The 26982-nt window shown below is 39.7% G+C and overlaps 1 protein-coding gene across 5 annotated transcripts in view; it reads right to left on the reverse strand.

Annotated features, from left to right (window-relative positions):
• The window catches only part of apeh (acylaminoacyl-peptide hydrolase), a 149292-nt gene that overhangs the window by 79008 nt on the left and 43302 nt on the right, over positions 1-26982 (reverse strand). For 3 of the 5 annotated variants that reach the window (XM_020530955.2, XM_048606206.1, XM_048606204.1), the window contains exons 15-22: positions 26246-26384; positions 24544-24627; positions 23405-23485; positions 20281-20369; positions 10852-11042; positions 7488-7590; positions 6354-6460; positions 407-1785 (exon numbers count right to left, since the gene is read on the reverse strand). In XM_020530955.2, coding sequence (XP_020386544.1) covers positions 1686-1785; positions 6354-6460; positions 7488-7590; positions 10852-11042; positions 20281-20369; positions 23405-23485; positions 24544-24627; positions 26246-26384 — 894 coding nt within the window. In that variant the 3' untranslated portion in view covers positions 407-1685. Of the gene's footprint in view, positions 1-406; positions 1786-6353; positions 6461-7487; positions 7591-10851; positions 11043-20280; positions 20370-23404; positions 23486-24543; positions 24628-26245; positions 26385-26982 lie in introns of those variants that run through there. The other 2 variants (XM_048606205.1, XM_048606207.1) reach the window with 1 other exon arrangement.

Genomic DNA, 26982 nt, shown 5'->3' on the forward strand with positions numbered 1-26982 from the left:
GTAGAAGAAGGGTCTAGGCCCGAAACGTCAGCCTTCCTGCTCCTCTGATGCTGCTTGGCCTGCTGTGTTCATCCAGCTCTACACCTTGTTATCTCAGATTCTCCAGCATCTGCAGGTCCTGCTATCTCTTTCCTAAAACTAGACTATGTTCAAGTGCAAGCAAAGATTCTAGCAGCTGTCACTAAAAGTGCAGAAAAAGAAAGACCCCTTTTCACTTACATTGCTATGGCTTTTGCTTCATATTAATGTTCCGTTATTTGCATAGATTCTCCTTCCCCAAACATGTAATGATTAAAACCTTGGAATGTGTGTCATTTAGTCATTTCAATGGTTAATTCCAATAACATCAGGATAATTCTTTGTATCATAGTCAACTTTATGACACAGAAATGAACAGTCAGTAATGGACAGTGTGTAAAAACTTAAGATTTATTGACAGCATTTACAAGATATATCTATGTAATCCTGATTTTAACATTTGTAAAAGTTACCAAGGCACACTTCTGCACCATATGAAAATCTGCATATTGTTTGGGCACAGAAGCTTTGAGAGTCATAAACAGGTTATGCTTCTGTCCAGTTAAGGCTTATGAATCTGATTAATACTTCACCTGACAAGAGTAGTACTCAGGTCAGTGGTCAGTCACATCATTCACGGAACAGTTAGAGAATGATGGATTGCTGGGCTGAATTATGTGGCGATATTTCAATTTGGAAGCTGAAGTGATAATTTAAGAACTAAAAGCAGAGTTTAAGTGGTATCAGAATCTAGAGATTAAACTATTGTCGTCATAATGAAGACTATCATTCATACGGTTATAGAAACTTTTAAGCAGATTTTGGTTTACAATGCAAATCAAAAAATCATTTTTCATGCACCAATGTATACATGTACAGATAGATCAAATTTTCTCTCTAGTTCAGTTTTGAAGGTGCTGCATACCTCAGGCACATTATGTTTTTACTGCTAAACAGCAAGCAATGAAGTAGCAAAGTTTTGAAGAAATAGTGATGTCTGAATGGTTTCATCAGAATGCTATTTGTAGCCTGACATAAACAGGACACAATAAGTAAACAAGATCTCAGGATTTGAATCCACAACTTGTAAGAGCACAGGATGAACATGGATAGAATTAGAACCCTAAGACAGAATTGCCAGATACTTATGTTTCTTTATTTTTTAACAATTGTATTGATCTCCTGAAAAAAAAAGAATTTGGATCCTTCTTTTCACTGTTAAAGTTCTTCACAGAGTTGAGTTACTATCACTAAAATGACAAATTGAATAGTTATCCAAAATTATATGGCAAAATTTAAATTGCAATGTAGCATCATAAATTAATTCTACAAAATAACCAGGAAATAAATTATTTATTATTAGTAAAGTATTCTGAAGACTGGCATAGCTGAACTGAATGACCCACTGGAAAATCCTTCCTCTCAACAAAGGTGATGCTGATTCATTGCTGAAATTCTGGCTAGCCTGAACTTATAAAATCAAAATACTGTGGCCAAAAAGAGCTGCAGTGAAATGTAAAAAACATGTTCCTGCAGTGCTTGATGTAACCACCTGGGATTTGGATCTCACTGATGGTTGATTGCTGCCATGTATCACAATCTTAATGACATTTCCAGTAATTGATTTTGCACCATGACACAATGACTGCCTCCGAAAATAATCAGCATTAGAGGTGTTTCACGAACCAGAGCGCGATATTCATGAATCCGTCAGCCTCAGCATCTACTTTAGACAGCGAGTGGTTATTATCAGGGTACCATAATAATCTGGAAGAGTAAAATATCATTTTTTAAATATCTAAATAAAACAGTTGAACTCTTTTGCCAATTCATTCAAAAAATAAAAGGTAGGTCAAACAAAAGACAGAAGTCAGCTGGCCAAACAACCAGGAATCAGGCTGAATATACAAACTGTGGAGAGGAGACAAAAATGCAACTAAGTAATATAAAAGATACAGTATGAAGAGATTAGCAGCTAACATAAAAGAGAATCCCTAAATCTTCTCTAGCCATATAAAACATAAAACAGTGGTTAAAGTGAGGAGTGACGCCAATTTGGAATGAAAAATGAGATTTATGCATGAATTAAAATGAAAACATTACATCCAGCTTTATCAAGGTACAGAATGCAATGAATGTTACAGTGAAACAGGAGGCAATTCAAACATTAGTAGTGATTTAAATTGAGAAAAGGAGAAATATTAGTTTTTTGGAATTTAAAGTTTAAAAGATACCAGAACCAGATGAGAAATGGCAAAGATACCGAGAGAAGCAAGAGTAGACATTTTAGAGGCACTTACTATAATTTTTCAGTCTTCCGGAGACTCAGGGGTGGTAGCAGAGAACTGAAGAAATGCAAATGCTACTTATATTCAACAAAAAGGACGTAAAGGCAAGTGCACTAACCAATGCAAGTCAATTACAGGGATGTGGTAATACAGAGGTCCATGAGTTCAAATCTGAGTACAGCAGCTGGTAGATTTAAATTTAATTAATAAAATCAGGAATATAAAGCTGGTCTCTAGATGGTGATCATGACAATTATGATCAAACACATTTGGTTCACCAATGTTCTTTACTTGGTGTGGACTACATGTGATTTCAGATGCACAGTAATGTGGTTGACTCTTAACTAGCCTCTGAAATGGCTTAGAGCAAGCAAGCGCCATGAGAAATGAGCAACAAATGCTGGCCTTGCCAATGGTGCCTACATCCCATGAAACAAATGTTTAAAAAAAAATTTAATCTCAAATGGTGCAGAAATTTCCAGAAATGATAATGTAAGCTTCAACAAATATGGCTTAATGGAGGAAAGCTTGCGGGTGTTCCTTTTAGGAAAATTGCTTTTTTAAAAATTCATTTACGGGATGTGGGCGCCACTGGCTAGTCAGCATTCATTGCCCATCCCCATCCCTAGTTATCGTTGAGAATATGGTGGTGAACTGCCTTCTTTAACCGCTGCAGTCCACCTGCTGCGGGTTGACTCAATGCCATTAGGGAGGGAATTCCAGGATTTTGACCCAGCAACAGTGAAGGAATGGCAATATATTTCCAAGTCAGGATGGTGAGTAACCCGGAGGGGAACGTGGAGGTGGTGGTATTCCCGTGTATCTGCTGCCCTTGTTCTTTTAAATGGAAGTGGTCATGGGCTTGGAAGGTGCTGTCTGAGGATCTTTGGTGAATTACTGCACTGCATCTTGTAGACAGTACACACTACTGCTACTGAGCATCAATAGTGGAGGGAGTGGATGTTTGTGGATGTACTGCCAATCAAGTGGGCTGTTTAGTCCCGGATGGTGTCAAGCTTCTTTAACTAACCTGCTAGAGTTATTTTGAAGAGAGACAGAGGGTTAGTGAGGTAAATGCAGTCGATGTGATGTTCATGGAATTCCAAAAGTTGATAAAGTGTGGCATAACAGACTTGTGAGGAAGGTTTCAACTCGTAGAATAAAATGGATAATAACAATATGCATAAGGAATTGGCTGAATAACAAGAAATAGAGAGTAGGCTAAGTTACTATTTTTCATACTGGAAAAAGGTTTATAGTAGTGGAATTCCCCAGGGGTGCAGGATAGAACATTTGCTTTTTTGATGCATATTAATGACCAAGAACTCTTCAGGCAAAGATAGAGCAATCCTCGATAAGTAAGGGAGGTGATAAGTTATTGTGTGTGAGCAGATTGGTGGAGTAATCTGATCAATCATGACCTTATTTAATGACAATACAGATGTGAGGGACTGACCCCCACCTCATTTCGTGTTTACAGTAAGTGGGGAATAGCTGTTACCATTAGCATAAGGATGGAGAACCAGAGCATGCAGATTTAAGGGGAACAGCAAAAGAGCAATAGAGAGAGAAGAAAAAGCCTTTTTACGTAGTGAGTGGTTGGGAATTGGAATATATTGTTTGAGTGTGCGGTGGAGGTAGTTTCAATCAAGGCATTTAAGAGGTAATTAGATTAATTTCTGAAAATGAGGAATGTGCAGAGCCAAGAGAAGGACAGAAAGAGACACTAGAATGACCTCCTTCTGTGCTATACCCATTCTGTAGTTTAGTATCAACATAGAGACAATGTCATTTTCTAGTCTGACAGTAAAATGAATCATAGCTCAACATGGCAAATTGAGTAACCAGGGCTATAGGGAAAGCTTTAAACAAATTTGGGTCGGGTGTGGGGAAGGAAGGGGTTTGGACAGGGTAAATTGTAAGTTCACAACACAAAATTACATGGCAGCATTTCAGGCAACTATTCCAATGATGATACCCAAAGTGGATAGGTAAGGGACAGGGTATTAAGAAAGCAAATCGGGCCAAAAAGGGGAAAAAAAAATAGTAAAAAGCCAAAATTAATGGTCTTTTTACTTGAATGCACATAGTATCCGGAACAAAATAAATAACTTAACAGAAAACAAAAGGTTAATGGGGTCTGGGGTCTTATAGCTATTATGGAGACATGGTTACCGGTGGATCAAAGCTGGGAACTAAATATTCAGGGGTATGTGACTTCTCAAAAGGCCTGGAAGGAAGGAAAGGATGGTAGACTAGCTTTGTTAGTACAGGATGGAATAAATACAACGACAAAAGATAATCTCTGATTGGCAGATGCAGAATTCAACTGGGTCGGAGTGAGAAATAAGGAGATGACAACACTGTTGGGAATAGTCTACAGGCATCAATAGGCCTCTAACAGTAGCTATACTATAGGACAGAGAATAACTCAGGAGATAAATAGGACATATAAAAAGAAAGCAGCATTTTAATCATGGGTGACTTTAATCTTCATTTATATTGAGAAATTCAAATTTGCAGAGGTAGCCAGAAGAAAGAAAGAAGTCACAATGCACTCAGGACAGTTTCTTAGAACATGTTGTGGATCCGAATAAGGATTGTACTATTTTGGATCTGGGAATGAGTAATAAGGCAAGTTTAACAAATGATCTCACAGCAAAATATCCTTGAGTGACCGTTAAATGACAGAATTTCGCATTCAGTTTGACAGTGAGAAATTGGGTCGAGAACAATTGTGCTCAGCATAAATAAGGGTAATTCAAAAGAACGGAGGGCACAGTTGGCTGGAGTAGATTGAGAAAGGAATTGAGTAGCTAAGTTAGTTGAGGAGTGATGACAGATGTTTAAGAAAATAGATCATGACCCAAAACAAAGTACATCCCAGATAGAAAAGCGGATTCTCGAAAGAGGATAAGCTAACCATAGTTAACCAGGAAAGTTAAACAGAGTGTCAAATCAAAAGAAAAAAAAAACAATGTGGCAAAGATTCGTGGTAAGTCAGAGGAGTGGCAAAGTTTTAAAAACCAACAGAAGATGACCAAAAATTAAAACAAGAGAGATTTGATAAAATTTGAGAGTAAATTTGAAAGTTCTCAAGATGGAGATTGACAGCTTTTTTTAAATGTATGAGAAAAGGAATAGAAAGACCAAAGTGAACAAAGGCCTCTTAGGAGGAGGAGTCTGGGAAATGATAATAGGGAACCAGAAAATGGCAGGAGTTGAACAAATACTTTGCCTAATTCTTCACAGCAGAAAAGACTAATAACATGGCAAAAATTCCAAATAATTCAGGGTCAAAAGGGAGAGAGGAAATGGATATCACCTGAGAAACCAATGGGTTTAAAAGCTGATAAGTTTCCTGGACCTAATGGGATGTGTTCCAGGGTATGAAATTAAGCAGTCACAGAGGTGGTGGATGCACTGATAGCAATTTTCCAAGAATCCCTGGATTCTGGAAAAGTCCAAAAGGTTTGAACAAAAATGCCAACGCAACACCTTTACTTATAAAGGGAAGGATACAAAAAAGATAACTGTACGCCTACTATCTGTTATTGGGAAAATATTAGAATTTATTAGAAGTATGTAATAGCATGGCATACTATAATCAGGCAGAGTCAGTATGGTTTTATGCAGGGGCAATCACGCCTGATAAGTTTAGCAGATTTCTTTGAAGAATTAAGGATCACAAATATATAAAAAGGGGAACTAATAGATGTAATATATTTGGATTTCCAGAGGTGTTTAATAAGATACCACAGATTAGGTTATTTAATAAAGGCAAGAGCCCTGGTGTTGAAGGCAGTATATTTGCATGAACAGAGGATTGCCTAACTAATAGAACTAACTAGGAGTTCGACTAAGGACTCATTTTCAGGTTGACAACCTATAATGTGTGTATGCCACAGGGATCAACGTTGGGGCTACAACTGTTAGCAACACACCAAATCTGCAAAACCTGGTCTATCATGTTATCCTAGCATCTGTAACTAGGCTCTCAAAATAACAAGATGACACTAATTCTATTATTTTTAATTTTAAACGTACCTTACAGAAACACCTCTGCTTTTCAATGCTCGATAAAACTCGAGGCCTTGAGTGGGAGGAACTCGTTTGTCTTTCTCGCCTAACATGATCAACATTGGAGATTTTACCTGCAGGAAGCGCAGATTAATTTGTCATCCAGAATAGAAAAAAAGGAAACAACTAAAAAAGATACAGTCTACCTCACTCCTCAACTGCTGATAATGGCAATCTAAGTCATCAACATAACAAAAACACACATCTTTCAGGGAGCCTACGACACACACTGCATAAAATATATACGCCACTTGCAACTTTTGGTAAAATAATCATTTGATCCTTCACAACCAACTGATAGTGTGTGTGTATTAGGTACATAGAATATTGCTCATCTGTGTACAGAAATGAACTGTCTCTTCAGTTCTTTAAACAGAAGAATCAGTAGCAATATTCAGCCCAGTAACAAAAGTGATCAACATACATTGTTACGGAGTACTAAAGGAGCGAGTATCAACTATGTAGAAATAAGTACAATTATTACTGAAACAAATCTATGAGCGCAAGGACTTTGAAGAGATTAAAAAATATGACTAAAGCATGTTTTAACAAGGCCAAATAAGAATTTTTTCAAAGAGCAATGGACAAAGACTGAATGTTATATTAAGAATTTATTATTTAGAGGTCATTGTTAAAAATAATAAGAAAGGTAGAAGAGGAGAAGTAGAAGTTAGTTTCTCACCTTTGTCAAGTGGTTTTGAGATCAGCACAGATTGATGGGCTGTTGTGATCCTTAATTTTATAAAATTAACCCATATTTCCTACCAACCAAGGTCCATAAATACAAAACTGCCCACAACTTGGACATGCATTCAGCTTGTACAGAGTGCCAAATACAAGGGAAAAAAATGAGCCACATTACTGCAGTAAAGACATTATTCAAATGAGTAAAGAACTTGACTTTCAGTCTACTTGTGCTGACCTGATAGTGCTTGAACACTCATCAAAAGTGAAAAAGTGTTCATTTCATCGAACCAAAAAGTCTGCATACGGATATGAGCCCCAAAACATCAATGGTTTTTATCAGCAATTTATAAATATATGGAAATGCAATCACATGAACCAAACAGGATAAAAGAGAAACATTTGCAAATTGCTTACTTGAGAAGTGTGTATGATTGGTGATTTAATCAACATTGCTTCCAACAAAGCAGGAGTCGGAAGCTGACCAGCTGTGTACTCAAATCCAGCTTCCACCATACACCTAATAAAAGTGATAGTACAAACCTCAGGAGCTGTAATGGTGCGCCAACGTTTTACAATTATTTCCTCATAATTCAGAGGCCAAATTTAAAATGACATTTTTACAATTTTTTTCTGCGCGGAGTTCCCATTCAGCTATATTATTTGGCTCTGTCTATAGCCAATGTTACCTCCAGATGGAACATGTGTGCATGCACAGGTTTTCAGCATTTTCTTAGAATATAAGGTTAAAGCTCACCAGCTCAGGAACCTTCTCCAAGTGAACTCATTGAGATTCAATTCCAATCTAGAATTTATGACACTAATTAATCCAAAAATCAACAAACTTTTTGTACTCTACAAAGTAACAGATGTGTTGTTTTCCATGAATTGAATGATCCAGTGATCAGTCCAATCACATACCCAGTGAGGACTTTGTTGAGCAACAGTAACCCCATTGGCTTCAAAAGTTCAAAGTCCACAATGAATTAGAAATCAGAAATGGGACAGCAACAAAGATATTCAGAACATTTCTGAACTACTCATCAGACCTCACTCATGCACACTGGCAATTCTGCTCCTAACTCCTGATAGCACCATTTGCTGACAGAACACAATTTAGTATTACTTGTGTCGCTTAATCCACTTTGATTAATTCTAAGATTGCATTACACATAGAAGCAGACTTCAAACAGGTCTTCTTGTCTGACATACTTTTCTACTTGGATATAGTGACAAAAAGAGAGGTGCATTAACTCCCTTTAACTGTTCAGTTTTGCTCCTAAGAGAGACTGACTAGATTGGGATTATATTCGTTGGAATTCAGAAGATTGAGGGGGGATCTTATAGAAACATATAAAATTATGAAGGGAATAGATAAGACAGAAGTAGAGAGGATGTTTCCACTGGCAGGTGAAGCTGGGACAAGAGGGCATAGCCTCAAGATTAGAGGGAGCAGATTTAGGACTGAATTGAGAAGGAATTTCTTCACCCAGAGGGTTGTTAATCTATGGAATTCCTTGCCCAGTGAAGTAGTTGACGCTACTTCAGTAAACGTTTTTAAAGAAAAGGTAGATTTTTTTTGAACAATAAAGGAATTAAGGGTTACAGTGAGAACACGGGTAAATGGATCCGAGTCCACGAAGAGATCAGCCATGATCTTATTGAATGGCGGAGCAGGCTCGAAGGGCCAGACGGCCTACTCCTGCTCCTAGTTCTTATGTTCTTATGTTCTAATGAACTTCATAACTGGTGGTATTTTTATACTATTGTTTTGTGTGCTGAATATATAGTCTTATATTTTAATTTGCTTTAAATGATTTATAATTAAACAGCTTTAACTAAGAGAATTGGTCTCTTGAAACTGTGGACTGAAATACATTGCTATGGCCAGATTTAATTAACCCACATTGTCTCACCTCACTTCATCCAAAAATTACACTTGATCTGAAGTCCCCAATAAAACACTATTGCAGATCACCTTGTTTATCTGTAACTGCTTGGTAATACAGGATGCAAACACTGCTAATAAGAAACATGAAGTCAAAGCATTTTATCTTGCACCTGTCAAGGCTCAAATATGACTAAAAACAACTTACAAAAGGAAGCAACAATAAATACAATCATGAGAAAAATGCGCTAATTGATTGGGCTGTGGGTGACACGTAGATATATTAACAACTATTAAATGATTTCATCAACTGACTCTACCTCCAGTGAGTTGTTTAATTGTCCACTACAATTCACAACTAGATGTGGCAGGATTGCAGAGCTTAGATCTGATCCAACAGTGGAGATTGCTTAGCTCCGTCAGTACTCTCAAGGTGAAGATGCGGTCATGAATAAATGCATCTGCAGCCAACAAGTTGTTAAGGATGACGTTAAGTATGTTTTTCTCTCTTGTTATTTTCTTCACCACCTGTTGCAGACCCAGACTATCAGCTGTGTCCTTTAGGACCCAACAAGCTCGATCAGTAGTACTGCTGCACCACTTGTGGTGGTGGGCTTTGAAATTCCCATCCTGTGTATATTTTGCATCCTCGCCACCCTACTGCTTCCTCCAAGAGTTGTTCAAAAATGGAGGAGTACCGATTCATCAGTGGAGGGAGGACTGTATGTGGTAACCAGCCGGTGGCCTCCTTGCCTCTGTTTACCCATGAGATTTCATGGGGTCCAATGTTGAGGACTCTCAGAGCAACTCGCTTCCAACTATATACCACTGCGTTGGTCCTGCCGACAGGACAGGACATATCCAGGAGTCATGATGGTGGTGTTTGGGACATAGACATACTCATGAACAATGTCATTCTCGACTAACCTGTGAGTTATTTCTCCCAATTTTGGCACTAACCCCAGATGTTGGTGAGGAGATCTTTACAGGGTCGACAGGGCTGTTTCTGCCACTACCATTTCTGGTGTCTAGTTCAATGCCAGAGGAAGTGAGTGGCGTGCTCAGCCATTTGAGAGTCAACTGGGTCTGGAGTTACATGTAGGCCAGACCAGTTGAGAGTGGCAATACTTTCATGGTCATCATTTTTAATTCCAGATATTTTTTAATGAATTCAGATTCGACCATCTGCCATGTCCCCAGAACTTTAGCTGAATTTCTGGATTAGTAGTCTAGCTGGGCCATCACCTCATGTAAATCATGAGCTGGTTGAGCATGGTTGGCACCCATGGAAGGGTCCAAGTCTACCTTAGACTATCAGATTGCAAGAGATAGTGACACAAAGCATTTGCACAACAGGTAAAGGTAGAAACCTCCCACTGCTATTCTGCAGTGAAAACATGGCATACTCCATTAATAGGATGCTGCCATCAAACCAAAAAGACATTTTGCTTACCACACAAGTCAGTAACATGATATATGAATTTCAATGCCAGCATGATACCAAATACATATATCCCAATGACTAGGAGACCACATCAAAGCAATACACATCTCTGTCTGCCTTAGGCAGGGTGCCAGCCATGTAAATTGTTGCTTTGCTTCTAAAGTGGTTTACTTTTCTTTCATTTTAGTTCAGATAAATTAAGACAAAAAAAAACTTAAAAGACTTGAATATGGAAGAAAACTGCATAGCACAAGCAATGCTGTTAAGCCAATGCAAGTTTGGGAACTATCAAATTTTAGTTTATAATGTTTCAAATTAGATTTATAATTCTGTCCAAATAATTAAACATTTCTTCTTCAAATGGTTTTAAACAAACAAAATGAGCTTTAAACAAAAATGCACTAATGCAAAATAGACAGTTTCCCTCCCCTCTTGAGATTAGTACTCACCAGTCTGGGATATCTGTTGTTCCTAGCATAGAAGCGATGTTAGTGACTGGGTTTCTTATCACACCAGCCTTGTAAAATTCAGGGTATTGTCCAACCAGGTGGCTCGCAAGAAAACCTCCATGTGAACCACCAATTACAAAGGCTTTCGAAGTATCAGGAAATCTTTCTTTCAGCACCTGTTCTGCTGAAAACTGAAAAGGAAAGCAAATATTTAACTATTGATTACATTAAAAAGTATAAAACTGTCACAAACTATTTGACCTGCATTTACTTTATGCTCCAACAGCAGGAATAGTGCACATCAAAGACAGCAGGAATCTTGCACGGCAATAGAACAATATCCACGACTAGCGTCCCTAGACTGCTGAGAAAAAGCAGATCGATTGCAGGACAAGGCTCAATACTACTCTAAGAGTTCACACGTTTGCTTTTATAGATTATTTCAGCATCTCAATGTCTTTGAGTTTTGTACATTTTCTCTTGAAATGAGAAATATTTTTGTACCATTTACATTTGGAAGTGAACTAAATGTATTGGCCATTTAAAATAAAATTACTCTGTTGCTGGGCAAAGATTTCAAGTGCTAAAGCTATGTCTGCACAAAATTGGTTAAGATAATCAAAGAAAAGCAGATCTTATTAGCTAATACTACAAAGGACTAGCAGGCATAGATTTAAAATTCTGGGCAAAAGGTGCAGAAAGAATGCAAACTAGAACCTTCTTACGCAATGAATGTTACTGCCCTTATAATAATGACAAGGGTATCCCTCACTGAGAATTCATGATGTGAACTTTTCAAAGTTAAAAAAAGGACAACTAACATTGCCTCTGCATTCTCATAACCAAAGTTCTCCAAAACTGTAACTACATTTTCCTTTATCCTCCTGTTTGGATCAGGCACTGCTCCCACCCAACCCCAGTCTTTGGAAGCTCATTTGTGTGTTTGTCGTCACCTTTTATTCATTTTTACAAGGTAGTAGAAAACACCACTCACTTTCAAGAAAGCTTTAGAGTTAGCTCTCCTTCATTTTAGATCTTGTTAATTAAATTTAACTGAAGTATGATAGCTATTTGATAAAAAGGAAAAATAAAAGAAATTGCTCTGGCTCACAGAAGGGATTAAAGCAAACAAGGGAAGCTGTGACCACCACCCCCGACTCCTCACAACAACGGTCAAGACAACATTATAGAGTCCCTCATTATCTTGTACCCCTTAGTCAGGTCGTGCTTCATCCTCCTCTGCTCTTAAACAACACAAGCCTCGGCAGCCTCTCTTCGTAGCTAGAGCACTCCAAACTAGGCAACATCCTGGTGAATCTCCTCTGGGCCCCTCCAATGCAATCACATCCTCCCCATGACGCCATGGCCAGAACTGTATACCGTAGTCCAGCTGTGGCCTACCCAAAGTTTTATACAGCTCCAACATAATCTTCCTGCTCTTATGATTTATGTCACAACCGATAAAATCCCTACTAACCTTAGCTATCATCTAGTACTCTGGCACCTTCCCTTGGGCCAGACAGGAAAAATTTTGAGAGAGAGCTCTTGTAATTTTGTCCCCTCACCCCTAACAGCAGCTTGGGGTACAACTCAATTCAGACCTACCGATTTAACCACTGTTAAGCCCGCCAAAACCTCTAATACCCCCTCACTCCCAAAGTCAATAGACTGAAGAAACTCACATTCCCTGTCCCCAAATTCTGCATCTACATCTTCTTTCTCCCAATGGAAAATAGAAGTGAAGAACTTGTTTAATGCCACACTAATGCCCACTGGCGGCATGCACAGATTGCCCCATTGGTCTTGAATAGGCCCTACTCATATCCTCTTCCTCTTAACATACTGACAGAATTTCCTGCAATTCTCCCTAATTTTACCTATTTTGTCTCTATTGATCCATTCTTTTTCTTCCCCCCCCCACCACCATTTCACTTTTTGTATCTAATGACATGTAATTCAGTACTCTAATGCAACACTCTTCTCTGCCCTTCCTTTTTATTTGTCAATACTTTAGCTCACTGATTTGTGATGCAGAGTGATACTAAAGTCACGGGTTCAGTTCCTGTTCTGGCTGAGATCCCTTGAAGTCCTCGCTTTTTCATCATCTTCCCTCAGAGTGGTGACCCTTTCTAAAATGAGACAGCAGCCTCTGGTCCTTTGGGATTATGGCAATTTTCACTTTAAGCTAACTGAGTAAAGATGATTCATTGTTTGGCAAGATGGCCTGATGTTTGCCAAGTTCCATATGTCACATTCGCCTTGCTGTTACACTATCAGCAAGGCTTGCACCAATTTTGTGGGCAAACACGAGCTGAAGGATACTGAAACTTGGCATGATATGCTCCAGCTCTCAAACTCCTGCAATTAGCATGAAGTTATTTTCAAAATTCATTTTTTCTGTACTGTTTACAATTGTATATATTCTGAAAAGGATTGTTTCATAAATCAGTGGTCTGAAAAAGTTAACTCTAAAAATTTAGAGTAGCTCCACCCACTGGTATATAAATGTCTATCTCTGGGAGGAGCCAGTCAGTTTTAAGCTAGAGATAGTAGGAACTGCAGATGCTGGAGAATCTGAGACAACAAGGTGCAGGGCTGGATGAACACAGCAGGCCAAGCAGCATCATAGGAGCAGAGAGGCTGACGTTTCGGGCCTAGACCCTTCATCAGAAAAGGGGGAGGGGAAGGGGGTTTTGAAATAAATAGGGAGAGAGTGGGAGGCGGATAGAAGAGGGATAGAGGAGAGGATAGGTGGAGAGGAAACAAACAGGTCGAAGAGGCGGGGATGGGGCCAGGAAAGGTGAGTGTAGGTAGGGAGTTAGGAAGGGGATAGGTCAGTCCAGGGAGGACGGACAGGTCAAGGGGGCGGGATGAGGTTGGTCGGTAGGAGATGGAGGTGCGGCTTGAGGTGGGAGGAGGGGATAGGTGGGAGGAAGAACAGGTTAGGGAGGCAGGGACGAGTTGGACTGGTTTTGGGATGCGGTGGGGGGAGGGGAGATTTTGAAACTTGTGAAATCCACATTGATACCATTGGGCTGCAGGGTTCCCAAGCGGAATATGAGTTGCTGTTCCTGCAACCTTCGGGTGGCATCGTTGTGGCACTGCAGGAGGCCCAGGATGGACATGTCGTCTGAGGAATGGGAGGGGGAGTTGAAATGGTTTGCGACTGGGAGGTGCAGTTGTTTGTTGCGAACCGAGCGTAGGTGTTCTGCAAAGCGGTCCCCGAGTCTCCGCTTGGTTTCCCCGATGTAGAGGAAGCCACACCGGGTACAGCGGATGCAGTATACCACATTGGCAGATGTGCAGGTGAACATCTGCTTGATGTGGAAAGTCTTCTTGGGGCCTGGGATGGGGGTGAGGGAGGAGGTATGGGGGCAGGTGTAGCACTTCCTGCGGTTGCAGGGAAAAGTGCCGGGTGTGGTGGGGCTGGAGGGGAGTGTGGAGCGGACAAGGGAGTCACGGAGAGAGTGGTCCCTCCGGAAAGCAGATAAGGGTGGGGAGGGAAAGATGTCTTTGGTGGTGGGGTCGGATTGCAGATGGCGGAAGTGTCGGAGGATGATGCGTTGGATCCGGAGGTTGGTGGGGTGGAACGTGAGGACGAGGGGGATTCTTTTTTGGTTTTTATTGCGTGGACGGGGTGTGAGGGATGAGGTGCGGGAGATGTGGGAGACACGGTTGAGGGCGTTCTCGACCACCGAGGAGGGGAAGTTACGGTCCTTGAAAAACGAGGACAACTGAGATGTACGGGAGTGGAATGCCTCATCCTGGGAGCAGATGCGGCGGAGGCGAAGGAATTGGGAATAGGGGATAGCATTTTTGCAGGAAGGTGGGTGGGAGGAGGAGTATTCTAGGTAGCTGTGGGAGTCGGTGGGCTTGAAATGAATATCGGTTTCGAGGTGGTTGCCCGATATGGAGACAGAGAGGTCCAGGAAGGGGAGAGAGGTGTTAGAGATGGTCCAGGTAAATTTAAGGTTGGGGTGGAAGGTGTTAGTGAAGTGTATGAACTGTTCGAGTTCCTCGTGGGAGCACGAGGCGGCGCCGATACAGTCATCAATGTAACGGAGGAAGAGGTGGGGTTTAGGGCCGGTGTAGGTACGGAAGAGGGATTGTTCCACGTAACCTACAAAGAGGCAGGCGTAGCTTGGGCCCATGCGGGTACCCATGGCTACCCCCTTTGTCTGTAGGAAGTGGGAGGAATTGAAAGAGAAGTTGTTGAGTGTGAGGGCGAGTTCGGCTAAGCGGATGAGGGTGTCAGTGGAGGGGGACTGGTCGGGCCTGCGGGACAGGAAGAAGCGGAGGGCCTTAAGGCCATCTGCATGGGGAATGCAGGTGTAGAGGGACTGGACGTCCATGGTAAAGATGAGGTGTTGGGGACCGGGGAATTGGAAGTTCTGGAGGAGGTGGAGGGCGTGGGTGGTGTCACGGACATAGGTAGGGAGTTCCTGGACCAAGGGGGAGAAAATGGAGTCGAGATAGTTGGAGATCAGTTCGGTGGGGCAGGAGCAGGCGGAGACAATGGGTCGACCAGGGCATTCAGGTTTGTGGATTTTGGGAAGGAGATAGAAGCGGGCAGTGCGAGGTTGGGGAACGATGAGGTTGGAGGCCGTGGGTGGGAGGTCACCTGAGGTGATGAGGTTGTGGATGGTTTGCGAGATGATGGTTTGGTGCTCTGGGGTGGGGTCATGATCAAGGGGGCGGTAGGAGGAGGTGTCGGAGAGTTGGCGTCCGGCCTCGGCGATGTAGAGGTCAGTGCGCCATACTACAACTGCACCTCCCTTGTCCGCGGGTTTTATGGTGAGGTTGGGATTGGAGTGGAGGGAGCGGAGGGCTGCACGTTCTGCGGGGGAGAGGTTGGAGTGGGTGAGAGGGGTGGAGAGGTTGAGGCGATTGATGTCTCGACGGCAGTTGGAGACGAAGAGGTCGAGGGAGGGTAGGAGGCCTTGGGGTGGTGTCCAGGAGGAGGGGGTGTGTTGGAAGCGGGAGAAGGGGTCAGTAGAGGGAGGGTTAGGTTCACGGTTAGTTTGTTCTACAAACTACAGCTGCATGGCATAGACCGAGTTACTATATCTTAGGAAATAACAATGTCTCTTATCTAGTATTAATGTAGTTAACTAGTTTTAAACTAATATAACCTTTAGCTTACAATTACATAATAAACTACTTCTGGTTACTCAAGTACATGCCTCCTCCTCCTTCACCACTAACTACTTTTAAAGTCCTGTAGACTAATCTTGCAAGGAGGACTGGTGGTAGCATATCTATCTAAAGATGATCTTATCACTACGAGGTGCCAGCTGCAGACATTTCTTACATTAAGGATCGTCACCTCTCAGGTGCCTCTTTTTAGGGTTCCAACTCTTTGTATTTTCTTCAGAAAATAGAAACCTAAACATTCGGAATCATCTTTGTGATTTTTGTTTGCATGGTCTTGACTATTTGAGTTTCATTGGAATTCAGCATCTAGAATTGGACACAGTATTCTAAAATTCAACCACAGCTGTCCACTGTTAATTTTGATTTGCACTCTACTACTTTGTCTGTATGGTTGAAATTCAGTAGCTTTTAAGTATCTCTAATGTGGTTGAATAATCTTCATTCATGCGCATTTTCAGTTTCTTTGACTACACAGCCTCCAATAGGCAAAATGGCCCTTTCCTTTGTATTTTTAATTTTAATTCTTCAGACGTGGGCATCACTGGTTAGGATAGCATTTATTGTCCATCTCTAGCTGCCTTACAATGGAATGGCTTGCTAGGCCATTTAAGAGTCAATCACATTGCTATAGATGTGGAGTCACTTGTAGGTACGGAGGACAGATTTCCTTTCCCAAAGAACACTGGTACCGTGAAACATTATTTAACTAAATTAACTAGATGTGCTTTTACAACAGTGATCAATTATTATATGGCCAATAATTAAGTTAGCTTTTAATTCCAGATTTCATTCAATTAAATTTCATTTTCTGCCATGGTGAGATTTAAATCCACGTTCCCCATAATATTAGTTTGGGCTTCTGGATTATCAGTCCGGTACCATTACATCACTGCCTCCCCTACCTAATGCAAAACACATTCTATCAGTAGTCACTGGACAGTGATAGCAACAAGGAAGAAGAACCATTGCTGCTTCACACTTCTTTAATCAAGTTACTTTGAGCTAAGTTATAATATCCCATTTCAGTTAGCCAAAGTAAGTTGAATTAGAGCAAACCAGAAATTAAATCTGGGATGGTCTGTTCTGCACAATACAGACATCTCATGATACTAGGGAATCTTTGTTTTTAAATGAAGCCAAAGTATAGGTATAATTCAGTATTGAATTTACTGAGTTCACACATTATGAATGCAATTTGCTGGTATAAAAACTTGACTAATACTTTACAGACTCAATGCTTGATTAGATATAAAATATGCTGTTCCATAGATCATTCTAACATAAACATGATCAAGCGTTGTTCTTTGCTCAAGAAACAAAGATAAATCTGTATATTTGTACCTTTGAAAAGTCAATTACAAGTGCTGCTTCAGTGATGAATTACATTATGCTACATTCTTGTTGAGAATAACTGAATCTTATAATGGTTTCAAATAAAATGTATGGCTCATTTAATGTTGTAGCATGTTCCTTTCTATTTGACTTGATCCAAACAATTAAATACTCCATTTCAAAATTGAAAACAATATACAAGTATGCAATGAATCAGAATTGTTGTGGCACAGTAAAGAATAACCAATCAGCAAGATTTTTCTTGTGCAATCAAATCATCACCCCAGAAACACATGAAGACTTTCTCGTAAAAATGCTCATCAAGTGGAGCTTTTAACAAGAGTACGAAGGTTTGTGTTCACTAGTTAGTTCAAAAATCTGCCTTTGCACCTGGACAATTCAACACAAATGATAAAATTCAACATATCTGGGGAAACCTGCCAAAGAAAAAAGTATGCTGGGATCAGCTATGGTCTGTGTTGGGAACTCTCATATGAATGTATGATCTGGTTGTGATCATAAGGGAAGCAATATCTAAATTTCATGACAGTAAGTTAGCATGTATAGCAAAACAGAAAAATTATGCTGGAAGAGTGGACAGTAATGTGGCAAACTTAAATCAACATTTAAAGATTTACATTTAGAAAGACCAATCAGATTTGCAAGTTAGGTTAAACAGCAATGCTCTTAAAAAACAGCCGAATTGATCTCATTTAGTATTGGAATGCAGATATGTTAAATATTTGCAGACCTGCTTTTAAGTAAAAAGGATAAACTGGATTTTTTTTTCCATGTAGAGATATTAAAAAAGTCAAGCAAGGAACAAATGTTAAACCAGTATTCTTCAGACCACAGTTGGAGTACTCTCTTGTTTTGCTCATGCCATTTTTAAAAGGAATTAAAACCATGAAAAATGTGGAATGTAGCTTCACAATGATCAGTGGATATATTTATGATGAAAAACAAACTCAGGTGTATTTACTCGAACAGTAAAAAATTGTGAGATTGGAAGTTACTATAATAACCCTGGAAGCCTGACTGAAAAGGAACATTGTCTGTTGTTGAACACCAAAATAGAGCCACTACTCATGGCTTGTCACAGGCTAGTCACAGCCTGGGGCAGACCATTCTACAGACCCATCCCTGGATCTGCTGTATAAAAAAAAAATTCAGCCTGCTCAGATATGTTATTACATACCTCTGGACTTGGTGGGACTCAAAACCAGACCTGCTGGTTCAGGGGTAGGGATAATACCACTGCACCACAAGAGGGCCCCAAACCATAAGAGCCTAAAATTTTTTTATTCAACCTATTTTTATAATCAACCCAGTCAGTGATGATGTTACAACCTCTGGAACAGGTGGGACTTGACAGTTACACTCATTTCAAGATAGCAGCAGAGTAGGAGGGCTGAGCCCAGGGCTTGGCCTCTCCCATCGGCTTTCTTTCTCTTTCTTCTGTTTACTTTTGATCTTTTTCATTTTCTTTTAAGCCTCTGACAGCAGCAACGCCAGGACGAGCCAGACACAGCTCCACCCTAACCTGGGGTCTCCCACTGAGTGAGGAACAGGTCCTGGGCTGACACCCCAGGCCTGGACTCGCAGGATAAGCCGAGGCTCCATGTCTGCAGCTAGGCTCGGGACCCTAAAAGGAGAAAGACGGTCTTGGCCCAGCTTGGCGCTCTCCTTGTGTGGCAGTCTCCCAGCATGGAGGTCTTCTTCAGTGTCCAGATATTCCAGCGGCCCAGCAGGTGGTCTTGTCCAGGAGTGGCGGTCTTGGCTCGGTATGGCGGTCTTTATTGGTGGAGGATTCCAGCCGAGTATCCACTAGCCCGGCATGGCGATCTTGTCCCAGCTGCATCTTCCCTGAGCCCAAGAGCCGTTAACTGAACTGTGATGTACTTGGTCTTAATTTTACTTTTTAATTATGATGTACAGCTTCTGCCATTGATGTAGATGCTGTTTTCTCCACATTTTTACATGCAAAATACATGTGATAATAAATTTCAATTCTATTCTAGCAGACCAACCATATATTTACAACATATTTGAATTTATTTATATAGCTCCTTTTACGTTTGAGATATTCCAAATTAGCTGTCAATTCCATAATTATACAATTATGCAATATTCTCATGGGGTAAATTCAGTTGCCATGACCCACATGCACCAAATAAGAAAACCAGTTAAACTACTAGCTGTATCAATTGAGGGATAATAACCGAGCAAGAAAGTAAGAAAATTCCAGTCCGCTCTGCACAGTCAATATCACAGGATATTTCAAAAGATAAAGATACACTTGGACTAAAGTTACAACTGAAAAACAGCACCTTAATCATGCAGCAATCCCTCATCGTTGCTCTCAAGTATCTGTTTGATTAAAAAAAATGGTGCTACAATGCATGGTTCTGGTGGGAAGGCCAAGAGTGGAATGAGGTTTGGACACCTTTGTTTAAAATCAGAATTTTTAGAATTTTGCACATCCTAACATAAAAGGAAAATCAAAGAGATGGCTCTGGGACTTGGAAATTACACAAAATCATGTCCATTAATGCTCAGAAACATTGTTGCTTCTTGCAAATGCCATTAGCTTCTTCCTATACCAAGGTTATAAAGCTACTTTTGAACAAAAATGAATGACAGGTATGAACAGAGTTTGAGTCACAAGTGGCACAAATCTCAAATCAGTACGTAAGTTTAAGCTCGATAGTCACGTGCTCAAACATTTTTATTTACTGGGTCACACTACTATACAAAGACTTTGACACTATTGCTTAACTGGATCATAAGCAACAAAATTTTTTTTATGGAAAACAAACTTTCAGCTTATTCCTAAAAGCCAGACAGAAGACCTCCTTTGTGAGATGCAGTATGGCTTCCTAATGTTTCAAGAGTTATGGGCCAGCATCTATCAACATATAAATTATCCAAACTGAGCATTACCTGTACATCTTTTACATCTTGGCTCCCAACATTTCCAGGCAGAGAATAGATGCAGTCCTGTCCAAAGCCTGCAGAGCCTCTGTAATTTACTGTAAAATAGGGTCAATGGGGTCTACATTATTTATTTTGAACAGTGGAGAACAAAGGAAATTTGCAAACACTGGACATCAAATATACTCAAAAACATATACCACCCATCTAAGCAACAGAATGGCCTATATTTCAGGAGAGCTGTCACTAGACAGAATGAAAATTTTTAGATTGGGGAGCCTAACATATATTTCCAGCATTTCTGTTTCAACCCTTAAGAGTTCAGTAATTAAGTAAGTAAAGCAACTTATTCTACAAATAAAATACATGGCTGCAACAAAATACGCTTTAAGGGAAATTTTTCTATATTAACTGATTCACTTTACAGGGAACAGTAATGTAGTTTACAGTCACTGAAATCCACTGAGCACAGATGCAGTAAACATAGATATGCTTTTTTTTTCACAAAATCATCAGACACTTGCCATCAATCCCACTACAATTCTCTAATTCTAAAGAACTGCACTTTTAATCTAAAAAGGGTTCAGCACCTATTGATAAACTTTTTCAGTTGAGAACACAAGGCATTATGGCGGTTACTTAGTACGAGTGTTTTGAAGGAACTGACCTATTAGATGCATCCTGAAATAGATAACTTTCATGTCATGAATCAGAGACAACAATACAGTGGATCCCTATTACAATACGATCGGCTAGTGTGGGACCCAGAACAAACCTTGGACGCAAAGTTTCATTTCATTTAATCTTTCCAGAACAATGTTGAAACACAATTATTTCACAAATTGTTTAGAACCAGCCAATGAGAAGGCAGCCTCATGACTAATTAAGGCATTTTTTTTCAGTTTAATAGTCAAACCTCCTTTGACACCCATACACCAATCAGTGTGCACACCAATCCTCACCATCTTCAGGGGCAGGGTCAGGGTGGGGGGTGTTGCAGAGACACAACAGGCACAGATGACAAAAACGCAGGTGATCATTCCTACATAAAACTCTATGTACCATGAAGTACCATCCAATTAGACCGGACAAATTAAGAGAGGCAAAATATAAAATCGGGTGCAGGGCTGCACTGATGAATACTTGAAACTGCATGTAGCAAGTCAGCAGATAATGAGGACTGAGCATAGTGAATGACAAAAACAAGTAGTTTTCACCTTCATTTAGAAGTTAAAAATTGTTGTCCTGATTCATTGAAGGCACTACAAAACCATCTATTTTACAGAGAATGAGGTTTCAAGGGCCAACACTCTGCGGGTAATGTAAAGATAAAGAGGAATTGAGAAGGATGCTGACAGAGACACATAAAAGCAAAGGCAGAAAGCCTGATATACCATCAACATGGAAATGGTGCAGCAAGTTGCAATCCAAAGGCATAACCCTATTTGGTCCTGATTTTCAAGCTCAGGTTAGGAGGTTTTGCCACAAAGAGAATTAACTATCAATGTTCCAGTAGAGTGTGGAGTGATGAAAGAATCATTAGTGAGATTTGGGAATAGAACGGATTTCACAAGTTACTCTAACAGGAGAACAACAGTCCTCAGAAAATCCAGTGACAAAGTTTTCTACTTGTCATGACTACATACAAAACATTTTCTTAATGTGCTTGGTTAGCTAAGAATGTCTGCCTGATTATGAAGTCCCATTTTACTTTGAGTGATGCAACTTAAAAAAATCAGCAAAATTTTAGTTTTAACCAATATAAAGCTTAGTTTTTAACCAAGTTTTTAAATTTTTAGCACTGCTGTGAATTGGAATGCAGATAAGCATAAAGGATACTTCTAAAAGATGAAACTTAGTTCTGTTCTTTGGCTTTTGGTTGCAGGCTTGTAGTATGCAGCTGAAATATTGATTGTTCACAATAAAACAGTTGAATTTGAAGGGACATACTCAGCAGGTACAATGGCTTCTGTTGCTGAATAGTCAGAGTTTGTTTCTATACATGGACTCAGTAGGTACAGCTGTTCCAGGGATAAGTTGACATCTTTTTCCTTGTTGCTTCTTTGGGCACAATATTTGGAAAACCTGCCTAGATTCCTTTTCAGCAAAACAGAGGTAATTTCTGGGCACCTTCTTCTGATACCCTCAACATTAGAGAGTAAACAAAACTAAACTAACTGAATAGCATGTGACAGTTAAGAGCGATGGCTAGAGCTTCTTTCACAGGTTCTCCTGACATCTTTGTAAAAAAAAATGGCTCATACCAATTACACTTTAATACAGGTGAAAATGGCTGATATCCCAAACTGTCAAACCACATTTCCACATTAGATATTGGATTAAACTATTTCTAGAGCACATTATGTTGTAGCTGAGGCAATCAACTTGCTAACAGTCTCACATATTAACCTGAATGATTCATATTCTTCTGTGTTGTGAGAAGTAGTAAAGAGCTATTCATACTTCTGGGGAAACCACTGTCAATGACTTTCTGTTTCTCTCTCTGGAAATGCTTTTTGCATTTTAAATGTCTCGTGATCCTCCTTGTGAAACACAGTCTGGTCCCAATCACAGTGGAATCCAATCAGAAGTCAAGTGACTTTTCGGAGACATGTTTAAATCTCCTTTGTGCCCATTATTCAAAGATGACAGTTACTTATAAAATTTATAATGTTATAAATTCATGTGCTTAAATATGATTTTGCTTTGATGAGGATACACCAGAGAACAAATTTGCGAACATGAGACACGACACATAGAACAAAATATTTAAAAAGTGAAGACATTGGTAAGAAGGTATATCACTACCAAAATGACCAAGTTTAAACAGATCAAAGCAAAGTAAAACCATCTTTCGCTACAGCAGAACTGGTCAACTTATCATTGTTTCAAGGCTGGTGACCTTTCTTCAACCACTAATTCGGATGAAAGGTCACCAGCCTGGAAGCATTAACTCTGCTTTCTCCCCAGAGATGCTGTCATGCCTACTGAATTTCTCCAGCAATTTCAGTCTTTGTTTCAGATCCCGAGGACAGAGCCCAGCTAAGATTGGGAAGACAATTTACACTTTATTGTTGGAAGACAGCCTCAGCCTTTCTAATAGATCAGCGGGTTGTCCAGTTGCATTACTTACCGAGTAGTACAACAAATCCCAGCCTGCAGAGCGTGACAGGATACAGCAACCATTCTGCTATGAACACTGAATGTGGTCCGCCTGTACAGCAAAAACACAGACGTCAGAAAGCATCAATAGTTTAGCATGTATTTCTCTCATTAAATGTTCCTCTATTCTTGAATTTCTTTAATGGGGGCAACAAGTGAGGAAAAGGGGGTTGAAAATGTCCACTTTGGACATTGACAAGTACTAAAATATAAATGGTCTGACATGCATGACTTCATTCAGTACAGCACAGTACTGATACTATATTCTCAAAAGAAATAGAAGAGTGAAACATCTGATGTGAAGTGCAAAACCAAATAGCATTTGACAGTTCATAAATATCCAATGCAACCTTACACTGAAATGGCTTGGTGCAGACTGACTTTAGTTGGTCTCAAGTTACATCTTTACCAATTCAAACAGAACTGTTCTAAAGGGGACACTCTTCTTGATTTGAACAAATTGGCTTTATTTATTTTCCTGGTGATACTTTACAAAGCTTTTCCATTTTCTTTGTTCCTCTGTACCACAATACATTAACCAACTCTAAATATCATCCTATTTTAAATATTATCCTATTTTTTAATATCAATAACTTTCAACAGCATTAAACTGGAAATTAACAGCACTTCAAAATTATCCATAAACAACAAAACATTCAACCTGTTTGGGATGAACCGAGAGAATCACAAAAGGAACACGCAGAAAACATCAAATATCGGAAGTATGACAATAAAACAGAAAATACTGCAACTAGAGCAGTTCAGTTACTATTCAAGAAATAGTTCCCAGAGAAAAACACCGTCAGGTTTCAAGCGAAAGCATTAGCATTCCTTCTTTTTAACTGCTGACAAACCTACTATGTTTACAGTGACTGCTTTTTTACAAGTCTGTATTGGGAGGAAGGTACAATTCAACTGCAAATACAACTCAGTTCCATGACAAAAATCCAGAGTCAGACATTACTGCACAGTGGTGAGTTAATACAAGTGAACAACTCATCAGGAATCAGTTTTAATATTTCTACAATGCCACATGCCTGACTTGAACTATATAATTCCACCTCAGATAATTTATGATGGTGCACATTTCAATGAATCATTTTAACTCACCATGTGGCCAAACAATCAACGAATGGGAGGCATCTTCTTTCTTTTCTCCTGGTATTAATAGAATACCTTCAAAGTCCATCACAGCTAAATGAAAAGGAAAGAAACAACTGAATACAAAACAAGAAAGGTATAACGGTACATAACAGGCAGCACCTGAAATTGTTCCAGCAGACAGCTGCCACTCCTGCAGGTGCAATAGGTTATTCTGACAGGGTACAGACCAAAACAGTTTCCCTGACACTTACATTTCAAGCAAGGCTAACCGCTTAGTTGAAATTATCAACTGCCTGTTGTCAGATTAACATCATAGAGCAAAGCACCCATTAAACCACTCAAATATGCAAAATAGAGCATGACGACACTGAGTCCACAATACAACATCATCACACCAGTCTCCAATATGCCTAAAATGAGTGTGCATGGAAAGTGGCAGTACACCTGCCACACTGAAATTACTACTCAACAACCTATTGAACTTCTAAACAACTCAAACATCTGCAATTTTTATTGCATGTTGGATTTTTGTACACTGGATGTGAAAATATTTGAGAATATTTAATGGCAGCTATAACAAGACAGCACAAAGGTTTAAGAGAAGGTGTGTCACTTGGGCTACAACTGAATGTAACCGCAGATGCTCATAAAAGTTGCAGCATCAGTAAATTTGTTTGACAATTTTTTTTAGCCTTTTATTAATTTTTAAAGGAGAGATTCAGAGCGCAGCAGTCCTTTAAACCTGCAGCCATGGCCAACTTACTGTTTGCAGCGCTACCCATCTGCCTCATAACATTCTGGTCTGCAGTCCCAATTGGGCACAGAACACCCTGCTCACCCCCTCATGCCCCAGCCCATTGAACATCCAGCCCCAATTTCTATAATCACAAAGCAACTCAGCTTGAACACATCTATTAAGCATTAACATGCTCTTTTACAATGGAATGTGATTATTTGCAAGGTTGGAATTTCAGAGAATAAAGAATACTCCAACTTGGCAATTAGTTCGCTGGTTTACCCAGTTCTTGGTGAGTTAATGTCAGATATTTAACAAGTTTGAATCTAAAGAACCACAACTAATGGACATTTCTTATCTATTCCTGTATACAGTACAAAAGTCCATACAGACGATTGGGCCTGTATCAGCATATCAGTACAGAGAGACACTGTCAAGCAAAAGGGCAAATTTGCTTGAAACAACCACTTCCTTTTCATTAATAAAACAACAGCAATGAAGTGTCAGAACCTTCTTACTAGTTGCTACCTACTTCTTCTGAAGGTGTTGAATCTCTGCTGAAAAAAAGCCTGACAAGTGCTATTTGACTTCTGGAATCTTATCAAAGTGGTGATTATTCATGCATGAGCTTTAACAAAATGTTGACTAAACCCCCATTACAGCAGATGGCGGCACCTTTTCTGTCACCTAACCCAGTGACAGCCAAATTGGGGGCAGTACAGATGAGGACAAAACAAAAGATTTTCATTGTCTACTTGTCACTGCATTACTGAACATACTTTAACCAGGCCAGCCACTGGATGAAGCACCTACGTGTTACCAATAGTACAGGGAGAAAAACAGACAGCTAACAGAAAACAGATAGATGATAAAAGAAGAATAAACAAACAAACAGTCACGTGAAGCCAAATATACTAGTAATAAAATGAAAAACCAAACTGGAATATACACATTTCTTTTGTCCCTACTTACGGAATTTAGGATTTTGTTGTTCACATGGGGGTGTGAAATTCAAAATATTCCACTCTATGCCTGGCAATGGTTCAGCTTCATCTAGTGCCACCCAAATGATTCCCTGCTCTTTGCCAGAAGCAGGCAGGAAGCCCACTTTCTAGGAGGAATGAAACAACACTTTTTAAATCTCTCCATTCTACATTAATTTACTATTTTCTTAAACATGCATCTTAAAACAGAGTTTGATGACCAATAAAGAAGTTAGTCCATGAAATTCCAAAATGATTAGTGCAACACCGCAGTTCACGGATGCAGTTCAGGTAAAGGGAGGTTCGGTTTTTTTTTTATTTTTGGATAAGTTTCCAGTCACTCTTTTTGAATTCAATGATAAATCAGTAACAGATCATACTTGCAGTCAACTTCTACTTTATCAGTAATGTTAGCATTAACAAGGTCACCTCAATTCAAACAAAGTAGATGAATATACCCATGCAAACTAACTCCAAAGCAAAATTGTTACGTGAACTGCTGAACCTTTGTGCCTACAAATTATGAAATTTAATCCCAAAATTAGCTTATTGCCTTTAATTTGCTTAAAGTTGCATAATTTACGATATTTTCCATTTAAAACAACTAACTATATGTCAGTATACACCTAGGCTCTTCAAATTCTGAACATTGTGTATTTTCCAGAAATCACAAAATTATACCCAGTACCTGAAAAATTGACATGAGTATGTGAACAAGCTGTCATC

The sequence above is a fragment of the Rhincodon typus genome, chromosome 16 (genome assembly GCF_021869965.1).
Source record: "Rhincodon typus isolate 14 chromosome 16, sRhiTyp1.1, whole genome shotgun sequence".
Lineage (NCBI taxonomy): Eukaryota > Metazoa > Chordata > Chondrichthyes > Orectolobiformes > Rhincodontidae > Rhincodon > Rhincodon typus.